At 38.9% G+C, this 11,007-nt stretch overlaps 1 protein-coding gene and 1 long non-coding RNA gene across 4 annotated transcripts; one reads left to right on the top strand and one right to left on the bottom strand.

Moving 5' to 3' along the window:
* Positions 1-226: 226 nt before the first annotated feature.
* On the bottom strand, positions 227-4,124 carry LOC124295187. The gene is made up of 9 exons (XR_006905082.1): positions 3,500-4,124; positions 2,215-2,481; positions 2,040-2,124; positions 1,916-1,980; positions 1,635-1,756; positions 1,262-1,394; positions 913-1,045; positions 590-672; positions 227-257 (listed from the first exon to the last, which is right to left on the bottom strand). It is a non-coding gene; the product is annotated as an uncharacterized LOC124295187 (long non-coding RNA).
* On the top strand, positions 4,022-10,560 carry LOC107225359 (serine/threonine-protein kinase PLK4). 3 transcript variants are annotated; one of them, XM_046744151.1, is made up of 12 exons: positions 4,022-4,117; positions 4,591-4,656; positions 4,738-4,833; positions 4,956-5,169; positions 5,286-5,398; positions 5,481-5,573; positions 5,679-5,960; positions 6,043-6,591; positions 6,773-7,078; positions 7,161-7,442; positions 7,654-7,839; positions 7,954-10,560. In XM_046744151.1, exons 2-12 carry the CDS (start codon positions 4,618-4,620, stop codon positions 8,131-8,133), a joined length of 2,340 nt encoding a protein of 779 aa, XP_046600107.1. In that variant the 5' UTR covers positions 4,022-4,117; positions 4,591-4,617; the 3' UTR covers positions 8,134-10,560. The 3 variants fall into 3 exon arrangements, with proteins under 3 accessions (XP_046600107.1, XP_046600106.1, XP_046600108.1); XM_046744150.1 differs by lacking the exon at positions 4,022-4,117 and adding an exon at positions 4,279-4,512; XM_046744152.1 differs by lacking the exon at positions 4,022-4,117 and having other exon boundaries at positions 4,640-4,656; positions 4,738-4,840.
* Positions 10,561-11,007: the final 447 nt, after the last annotated feature.

Here is an 11,007-nt window from a genome sequence, read left to right as displayed (position 1 = left end):
AGTTATAAATACAGAGAAATCTCAATGTGAGCTTATTTCTATAAGATTTATTGTAGTGCTATATTCGTAGCTGTACCTGTTATTCTATATTATATACTGTCCTAAATTTTAAACACACAGCACAACAATGGCTGAAAGCACAATGGCAAGAAGAGAGGAGCAATTTGCATCTTAATAAATCTTTTCTTCTTTATACGTAGTACAGCGATGTCACGTCGGAGGATATGTACTGGTGGATCACTAGGTGGGGCACAGAACTGAAACATAATTATGTTGAAAATCTTCAACATCTCTTACAGAAAGTAGGTACGTTGCCAGACCTTATATACCAACAATGAATATTCATGGATGCTATATTCATAAATACTTACAAAAGTAAGCTAATATTTTACCCGCAATTGCTTATTACTGATAACTTGATATGATAATATTCCCTCCCCGCCCCTCCCCGCATACATCTACTTCTACTCCTACTCTACTCCAACTCCTACTACTACGACTACTCCTATTCCTACTCCGACTTCTACCACTTCTACTTCTACTCCTACTACTCCTACTCTAATGAATATGATAAAAATGATATACTCACAGTGTACAAGTCCTGGTCATCCTCGTCCTCTTCCTCGCTCACCTCGATCACCCGGAACCACCGCGAACTACCTCGGGTTATACCTTGAATAGTAATGAATATTTTTAGTATAAGAACACATCAAAAATATTGTTCAAGGATTAATATAATCAATTAATTAATTGATAATATAATCAATTTTATTAGCGCATTTCAAGCTACTGAACATGTGCTTGCGCGGAAAATGAATTGAAATAATTTATTGTAAACGTGACAAGTTTGTAATATTTCAGATGAAATATAATTACAATTGCCATCAAATATTATAAAAATGTTTTACTCACCGAGCACTAATCCTCGTCCTCCTCGTCCACCTTGTTCTCCTCGTCTTCCTCGTCCTCCTCCTCGTCCAACTCCGAACACCTGCAATCACCGCCAATCACCTCCAACAACCACCGATAACCACCACGGGTATACCTGCAATAGTAAGAAATATTTTCAGTATAAGAACACATCAAAAATATTGTTCAAGGATTAATATAATCAATTTTATTAGCGCATTTCAAGCTACTGAACATGTGCTTGCGCGGAAAATGAATTGAAATAATTTATTGTAAACGTGACAAGTTTGTAATATTTCAGATGAAATATAATTACAATTGCCATCAAATATTATAAAAATGTTTTACTCACCGAGCACTAATCCTCGTCCTCCTCGTCCACCTTGTTCTCCTCGTCTTCCTCGTCCTCCTCCTCGTCCAACTCCGAACACCTGCAATCACCGCCAATCACCTCCAACAACCACCGATAACCACCACGGGTATACCTGCAATAGTAAGAAATATTTTCAGTATAAGAACACATCAAAAATATTGTTCAAGGATTAATATAATCAATTAATCAATTGATAATATAATCAATTTTATTAGCGCATTTCAAGCTACTGAACATGTGCTTGCGCGGAAAATGAATTGAAATAATTTATTGTAAACGTGACAAGTTTGTAATATTTCAGATGAAATATAATTACAATTGCCATCAAATATTATAAAAATGTTTTACTCACCGAGCACTAATCCTCGTCCTCCTCGTCCACCTAGTTCTCCTCGTCTTCTTCGTCCACCTCTGACCACCTCCAACCACCGCCAACCACCTCCAACACCTACCGATAACTACCTTGGGTTATACCTGCAACAGTAATCAATAGTTTCAATATAAGAACACTCCAAAAATATTGTGTGAGGATTGATACAATTAATCAATTGTTAATTAATATGATTAATTTTATTAGCGCATTTATAGCTACTGAATATGTGCTTGCGCGAAAAATGAATTGAAATAATTTACCGTAAACATGAAACAGGAACCCCGGAGCGCTTGTCCCGGAAGTCAAGTTCCCACTGGTAGTGGACCTGGAGCGCAGAAACTAGAGAGCGCTTGTCCTGGAAGTCGAGTATTCCCAGGTAGCGACCTTGAGCGCAGGAACCACGGTGCGCTTGTCCTGGAAGTCAAGTTTCACCAGCGACCTTGAGCTCAGAAACCATGGAGCGCTTGTCCTGGAATTTAAGTTTCATCAGGTAGCAGATATAAAGTGCAGAAACCACGGAGCGCTTGTCCTGGAATGCGAGTATCACCAGGTAGCGTACCTTGAGAGCAGAAACCACGGAGTGCCTGTTCTGGAAGTCCAGTTTCACTAGGTAGTGGACCCGGAGCGCAGAAACTACGGAGCACTTGTCCTGGAACTCGAGTTTCACCACGTAGCGGATCCGAAGCGCAGGATCCGGGAGGTTGAGAACCCGGTACTCGAAATTTGCGGAGCGCGACTCTCATCCGTCCGCTCTACTGCGCGGTTGTTTCCAGACTGAGGAATTTTGGCGGTCGACGTCACTGACGGATTTTGGTGACGTCACTTTCTGAACATCCGAGCATCTAAACTTTGGTTTCGAACTTTAATACTATGTATGATGATGTATGGTGATATGATATGATGTGTAATGATTCTAGTTCTCACATTGCATACAAGAAATACGCACTTCATCCTTCCTGCCGATTCTAGACTCAAACGGCCAGGCCCTTCGATAGGCAGCCGTTGACTAAAGATATAATCTTCAGTTAACGGGTCAGCTAATAACGCTGTCGGTCTGCCACAGTTGGATTTAAAATAATTTTGCTCGTACCTTACAAAAGTGTGTTAAAATACACTTGAAGTTTCAGGAAGCTTCGTACTTTCTCTCCCTATCGCCTTTTTAGCTCTTTAAATCACTACACTGCGTTAAATACTTTCTCATATACGGAGTATCCATTTTATCTCGATCAAAATTAGCGCATCCGTGATGTATTACAGTTACTCTGAATTTTTTTCCATCCAAACACTTTTCGAAATACAATTCTGCTTCTCTACCCAACGTAGATACTTCACTTGTGACTAACTAAAACAGCGTTTCGATTTTCTGCCTACGAAAATTCAAGATCGAGAGAGCGAATGAAAAGTTGTTGGAATAATTATGAATAATCATGTTATGGAATACATCGAGTGTGTGTCGAATAGAATCCCATTTCGAACTGAATAATCCTTCTCTTTTCATGTTACAGCCGTATTATTGTACATAATCTAGTTTGTCTCCTGGAAAATTATAAAACTTATAGTGTGCATCACGTATTAATCCTAAATGGATCGTATATCGATATCGTATATGGACCGCATATACATGTATACTTTTTGGTCTTTGCATCATTATTACATCTGATCTATCATTATTTATAATCTATGTATTCATTCTTCTCTCGGGTACCGATACTTTAAATCAATCAATGTTTTGCTACGAATGTTGGAAGAAATTGATTCTCATTAATCATTTCTTGTATCGCTAACAAGTCGGTAACGCTTCAACTCGATAAGTACACACAGGCTAAGTACTGGCTTGGGCTTACCATTGCGAAGACTGTGTGACTCCGAAGGTGAATGCAGCCAGCATCATGTCGAAATCGGTAACCCTCTGATGTTCTGCAATAAGTTCTCAACTCTACAGTTGGAACATCTCAGGGAGCGAAAGCGCACGACGATTTTCGGTTGTCACACCAAAGCTCATCAGGGCAACTGTCTTTATATGCTTCAGTCAATGTAGGAGGTGTTTGGAGGTGGTTGGCGGTGATCGGAGTAGGTCGAGGAGGACGAGGACAACGTGGACGACGACGGGGTGTGGAGGAGGTGGATGAAGAGGACGAAGGAGGTCGGCGGTGGTCGGAGGTGGTTGGAGGTGTTCGAAAATGGCAGGAGGTGGTAGGGGGCGGTAGAAGGCGATCGGCGACGGTCGGAGGAGGCAGGGGGAGGTAGGAGGTGTTCGGAAATGGCAGGAGATTGCAAGAGGTGGTCGGCGGTGGTAGGAGTTGGCCAGCGGCGGCAGCGGGTGCTAGGAGTCGGACGGAGATGGTAGGAGGTGTTTGGCGGTGGCTAGCGGTGATCGGAGGTGGTCGAGGACGACGACGACGACGACAAGGGGGCGGCGGCGAAGGAGGCGCAGAGGGCCCTAGAGGACGAGGAGGACAAAGGTGGTCGGTGGTGGTTGACGGTGGTTGGTGGTGGACGCGGTTACGCTTTTTCTCACGGGGATGATCGAACTGATCGACATTTCTAAATCGCAGTCGACAAGTATTCTTACGCACTCGCTTTGTACCGACTCAATCTTAAGCTTTCATACCGACACTACTTTGGCTGCTACGAGTGTCAGTGCGAGCTCGTTAGGTAGAATCGATAGAGCAGAACCCTCCTACGCCTCCAGGCCCCCCTGTGTCCGCTTGCTCGCTGAAAACTGGTCACAAAAATTTACCCATGAGTATCTGTCTCTATGTTCTTCAGTCAACGATGCTATAAACAAGCATGAATACAAATGGCGGGCACCTGTGATTGTTGTGTGTCACAAGAAGTTATGAAATATAATTTCAAAGTGCGTGATGAGTGTATAAAAACATAATTGGTACTATTACATCCGAATAAAAAAAATTTGTGTGATTATTTTGAACAGAAATAAATTAGTTGATGCGACAACGGTATGCCTCCGCTGTCGGGAGGATTTGGTGAACAAATAGAGGTTAGGATTTCAAATACGTTTTACTTTGATTAAAAATATCTGGTACCGGAAAGCTGCTAATTTATAACTAAATTGCTACAGGATTATGAAGTATTGAACGTACTAGGAAAAGGAGGCTTTGCCAGCGTCTACAGGGCAAAATGCCTCCGAAGTGGAATGGAAGTCGCGATAAAAATGGTTAGCGGTAAATACTTACTGTGAGACTCGTCTCAATTTCTCTGTTTTACTGCTACTACTCAAGTAACAGTTTGCAATCTCTAACTTTTCTTGGTGATTAACCAATTTACCAACAACTTTAGATTGACAAGAAGTTGATGCAGGCTGCAAATATGGTAGGAAGAGTTCGTCAGGAGGTGGCGATACACTCCAGGTTAAAACATCCAGCTGTCTTAGAATTATATACCTTCTTCGAAGATGCAAACTATGTTTATTTGGTACTTGAGTTATGTCACAATGGTGAACTCCAACGATTTCTCAAATCACAGAGCTCTCGCGCTCTTCCGGAGGAGCATGGTTTGTATTCAGAATATTACTATTCCAACTGATACCTTAAAGTTTGAATATAAGTGTTGTTATCAAAATATCTTGCGATACCAGTATTATTTAAAAGAAATTTATTTGTTCAACAGCCAGTCGTATTTTAAACCAGGTTGTCCAAGGCCTTTTATATTTACATTCACATCAGATACTTCATAGGGACATGTCCCTGTCAAATCTACTTTTGACAAGAGATATGCAAGTGGTAAGTGTTCTTCCAAAACCTGTTAGTTCGTGTACAGTCTGACACAATTGAAACGGACTAATTATCTCTACTTTGACTTTAGAAAATAGCAGATTTTGGATTAGCGACGCAATTAACACGTCCAGATGAAAAGCATCTAACCATGTGTGGCACACCCAATTACATTTCTCCAGAGGTAAGCAGCCCAGTGTAGGAGTTGGGATTACAAAAATTTCATAGTAAGACAACTTTATACATCGTAATGTAAATTGATGGAAAATTTAATGTTTCCTTATCATAGGTTGCCACTCGATCATCCCATGGCTTGGAGGCAGATGTATGGGGCCTGGGCTGTATGCTTTACACTCTGTTGGTGGGAAAGCCTCCCTTCGATACGGATGCTGTGAAAAGTACATTGACACGTGTTGTAATGGCTGATTATGCGTTCCCAACAACTTTATCTGAAAATGCTAAGGACTTGATAAATCGTCTCCTGAAAAAAAATCCAAGAGACAGAATACGACTAAGGGATATACTTCAGCATCCCTTTCTCGCTTTACGTGATAGAAATCATAGTACCAAGGTAACATTCACTGTGTTAACAAAAATAAATTATACCATTTTGTTTCAAAGACAATATACTACAACGATTCTTACAATCAAAGGATAAAGGGAGTATGCCCCGAGGATTGTCCGGAGTTGAAGGTGGGGATTCCGGAGTGGGCCGAACAATGTCTTCCTGCAGTCACCCTCGTCTACGATCCAGGTCTGAAGAAAGGCTACCGAATTTTCCTGCTAGTCTAGGACGGTGTCCCACCCCAACACCTACTGCAAGGAGCGAGCCGTATTATGATTACATAACTGACATTCAGCCATCTTATAAAGCAAAGCCAAATAATTACTCTCAAAATAATAATTCAGTGTTAACTGGAATACCTCAGCCTCCACGCAGCAGGATGTTCTCAATGTCTGAGCAACAAAGTAATTATGACATACAGTGGGGAGAAGATAATGAAAAAGTTGATAAACAGCATAGAAAAAATAGAGAGAGAAAACAAACTGAGGGTGAAGACGAAGGGAGTAACAAACTCTCTTTATCACCATTAAATTCGATAAGGCTGCAGGCAACTAGGCATAGAACGAAGAACGCTGTTCTAACTATATTGGATAACGGAGAAGTGTGCATTGAATTTATCAAACGACGGAATGGAAAGGTATGCCTTTCAACTTTGAAAAATCTAAATTGACGTTATTTTTTATCCAATGCTTTGATTCAACAAAAGTATCTATCTTGATGTTTGTTACTATTCGAAGACCTCAGGGATATTTAAGACGATTTATTCTAGTATGTTTGTCATACTTGACAGCGATCATTTACTACATTCTGTACTCCAGGAGAAGGTGAGTGAAGTTTGTCGTATATCTGGGGATGGATTACGTATAGTCCTTTATAAAGCTAGTGATGGAACGAGCGTGGGTAATGAACCTCCGCCATTGCCATCTCGTGGTGCGGACAGTATTCATTCATACGAAACTCTGCCCCAACGTCACCATCGAAAATACATCTACGCAGCTCGATTCGTACGGCTGGTCCGAGCCAAGACGCCAAAATTAACCCTTTACACACCAAAGGCGAAATGTTTATTCATGGAGAATGGTCCTCATCCAGACTTTGAATTACATTTTTATAACGGAGCAAAGGTGCACACAATCATACCTCCCAATTCATATTTGGTGCTCGATATTTTTTACTTTCAATTGATGAAAAGATAATTTTGTACAGATAACTCGGACCGAAGGTGCGGTAAAAGTAATTGAAGTGCCTGGTGGGCCTACGTATTCGGAGGATGACTTGCCCCCAAGATTAGAAGAGTTTTACGAACATTACTCGCAATCGTATCAACGCTGTTTGCTCTTAGAATCCACACTGGCATCTCTGGAGACAGCCACTGGTCATTCGTGCTTTCCAGCGATAATCGGACGGAGGCCAGCTACCGCCTCAAATGACGCACTCTGCTTAAGAGGAAAAGAAAATATATCACAAAGTGCAACTAGCACACCAATAGTAAGCCTTAAAAATTTTCATAGTCAACCAAATACAATAACGAGAACTTAGGCTTCAAAATACTAAAATTATATATTTCGCATAGCTGATAAAGTCTTTGGCGTAAAATAATGCTAATCGCTGTGTAGAAATTCGTATGTAAAGTAAATTTTATTGTAACAGAGGTTGGCGATTCAATTCTATGGCTTAAATAACCTGAACCTTATTTCAGATGCCATCATTTAATGCGAGCTGTTCGGTTGTCTCTACCGTTGCATCTCGTTCACGGAGGTCAAATTCCGTCTGCGTATCGACCAATATTACCAACACCAAAATATCAATCCCAGGAGTTGGTGTAGCCACCCAATTGTCCTCTGGTGATGTTAGAGTTGACTATAGTGATGGGTCGACGCTAACGGTAAAAAATTTGAAATTGTTTTCAATCTACAGATACTGTTATAGAATCCTGATGCAAACTTATTGTGTGAAAAATTACCATCTTCTTTAATTTCGTTGTATACGAAAATTACAGGTGAGCCCACAAAGTATGGGAGGCGGGCTGACTTACGAAAGTTGTAGTGGCACTGTGACAAAGTACAATCAAAATTATCAGCAAAATTCAGAGGTGCCTTCTGCCATTAGGGATAAGCTAAGGCATTTGCCCACCATCATAAAACATCTCATGCAACCGAAGCATCGAAATATACGCTAAACAGCCCATGAAATTTGAGTCTATATACATGAATTCCGTTATTTTTAATAAATGAATTAACGTAAATAGATATATTTAGATAGATTATGTAAGTATATACAATTATGTAACATTTTCTTGCGAAATGAAGATATGTATTTTGATATTATCCAAACGTATTTAATCCTCGACTGAAAGTTACAGAAATATGGCTTTATAAAAATTAATACTAGCTGTTTCCAGCTAATTAGAGCCACAGGAACCCAGAAATCGCAGTTAAAAGAAATTCCTACTAGCAGTTTCAGAGGTAAAACTTCGTTTTTTGATTCCCTAGTTGCAGTTTTGAAATCATTGATCGAAGCGTCTTGGTGCGCAAAAACTTTTTATCGCAGAATTAATTTCAGGGTGTCCTTTTTCACTAACTGCACCCATGTGAATTCAAAACTGACATCCAGAGCGCCGTAGGATCAACTGCTGAAAAAATATGACACCATTTGTACGTTTTACGGTCGTAACAATTAGCTGATTGCTCCCAGTGATTGCAGGTAATGTTGAATGGGCATCCCTCGCCAAAATACGCCGGAATAGCTTCTGAATTAATGATCACATCATTATTCAAAATCGGCTCAAATTTATCGAAATAAATTGTAAGGGATTAGTTTTTTTTTGACGCGATTTTTGAAGTCGATCATTTAATTGTTCCGAAATCAATTTGTTGTACCGTTTCTGTAGTCAATGAAATCCGGTGATTTTTAAAATATCTTGAAAACATATTCGTATTGTTATGTGATGATCCAGCTTGACTTGAGAAAGTTTCACACGTTCGTTTACTACGATCTTGGAATCCTCCGCAAACTTACAATGGCACTGTCTCAAACACTTTCCTCAATTTTTTATTTTTGCTATGCCTCCCCAAAAAAGGGGGGAAAGTTTTTCTCGTTTTTGCCATTTGCAAACAAATTAATTCTATCGATCGGAAGGAGTTGGATTACGCTTCCCTGCAGCGGTACGGTGCAAATCTGCATTTACTATCCGAACTCCTCGCCTATTTTTATACGTAATAATTTAGGTAAAAAACTGACTTGTCATCCTGCAACATGTTAAATAAATGCACCCGCACTCCCAGCTCTGCCTTTGCTGAATTATAATTTTTGTTATAAATTAAAAATAAATATTTTCTTGCTTAGATCTTAACAATGTATATTTTATATGTAACATTTTTTATCATTGGTTATATATCGTATGTAATTCAATTCGTAATTGAATAAAGCAGTACAATCCTGATCAGGCTGCTGTATGACAAGAATGTTCGATTGTGCACATTGTTATCCATTACTTTTTCCAATCGAAGTTGCAGTGTTGTGAAATAATACATAAGTTACGTAGGGAACACATTTAAAAGAAGTGAATAGGCATTTTATTCACAAGAGGCATGTATAGTTACAGTATTTCAAATGAACTGGTTTATAATAATAATTAGTATGATATAATAATTCATCGATCCAACTACATATAGAAGTGCAAGCACATTGTCGATATCATTATTAGAACTTGTCCAAGTATCCAAATTAATATTCATGCCCATACCAATTTCATTGTTGGGCCACATTAAAAATCTAATACGTATGTGTATATCATCTCATTAAGCGACAAGCAGTTATAAGATTTATTATTATACATTTATTTATCGCTAAATAAATAGTAAATTTTTCAATACTATCTCATTTTGTGTTCTGCTTTGTTCCATAGTTTTTTTGCTCACTCACACTTTGATATTCTCTGAAGGCAAAGTCGGAAGTTTTTTCACATCATTTTTAGCACAGTTTCTTGTAAATCTGACGTTCATTTTATTTTATATATTTGCAACGTTAAGCTGGTGATGTGTGATCGAACTTCTCAAATGAAACTTAAGTTACTTCAAATTTCTTACAGACAATCCGACAATTTTCAAATTTCATTGAAACTTCGCCATTATTACGATCATTACGTCTATATAGACAGATAAAAATTGATTTTGTATCGATCATCATCGCGATGTAATTTTTAACGAACTTGCCTGTCAGAAATCAACTCGGGACTCACAGCGCAAACGATGATTTCACCTAAGAAAGTTCCACATAATTATATTACGTTAGGTATTGTCTCCAATGGGATATTAACTTGCTTTCAAACTTTAGCGCAATGATATTTCAATATTTCATTTCATTTATTCTAAGCCTGTACGTCGCAGGACACAACCGAAGTTTCAAACCCCGAAACATGTAGATGCGTTCGCCAAATTCCTATCCAACTCCACAACGATGTATTATATTGAATTTGCGTTTTATATTTACTTTTCGCCTGAAATGATGGCGTCTGATTACCGTCGTATCTATTTTGTCGTCAGCGAGCTTTCTTGAATATTATTTTTTTTATTAACGTCGCTTCATCACAGTGATATTTTACTGATTCAAAAAATTTGAACTAAAACAGAATACGGGATTCCCTTTTTTAAAATGAGATTCATGCTTATTTTACACCTACCCTAAGAACACAAAGCGTATAATAAAAATTAACAGTTTAAACGCAGGATTATAAGGACTAAAAAAAAAAAAAAAAATTCACTTAAGTATAATAAACATTTTAAAGTTGTTGAATTCAGCTATGAGAAAAGATATGAGTTCCAAGCTCAAGTCGAGCATTCCGTGCCAGATTTTTGAGGAACTGCAAAAAGTGAAAATTGAAACTACTTGCGTGAAAAATTTGCGCCATGTGTGATTGGACAGGTTTTTTTCACGTGGTAATTGTTGACGCAAACTTGGATATGATGTTGTAAGACGTAACTATTTGATTGACTAATTGCAACTGAAAACGAGCTGGTTACTTAACGACAATACTCGCGTGATCGTTATTGTA

Source organism: Neodiprion lecontei, chromosome 6 (genome assembly GCF_021901455.1).
Source record: "Neodiprion lecontei isolate iyNeoLeco1 chromosome 6, iyNeoLeco1.1, whole genome shotgun sequence".
NCBI classification, from domain to species: domain Eukaryota; kingdom Metazoa; phylum Arthropoda; class Insecta; order Hymenoptera; family Diprionidae; genus Neodiprion; species Neodiprion lecontei.
This window is presented reverse-complemented; position numbering and strand designations above follow the sequence as displayed.

Coding starts and splice junctions, on each gene's coding strand:
- LOC107225359 (XM_046744151.1), top strand. CDS start 4,618: ATGCCTCCGCTGTCGGGAGGATTTGGTGAACAAATAGAG. Junction 4,834..4,955: donor TGGAAGTCGCGATAAAAATG/GTTAGCGGTAAA, acceptor CAACAACTTTAG/ATTGACAAGAAGTTGATGCA. Junction 6,592..6,772: donor TCAAACGACGGAATGGAAAG/GTATGCCTTTCA, acceptor TCTGTACTCCAG/GAGAAGGTGAGTGAAGTTTG.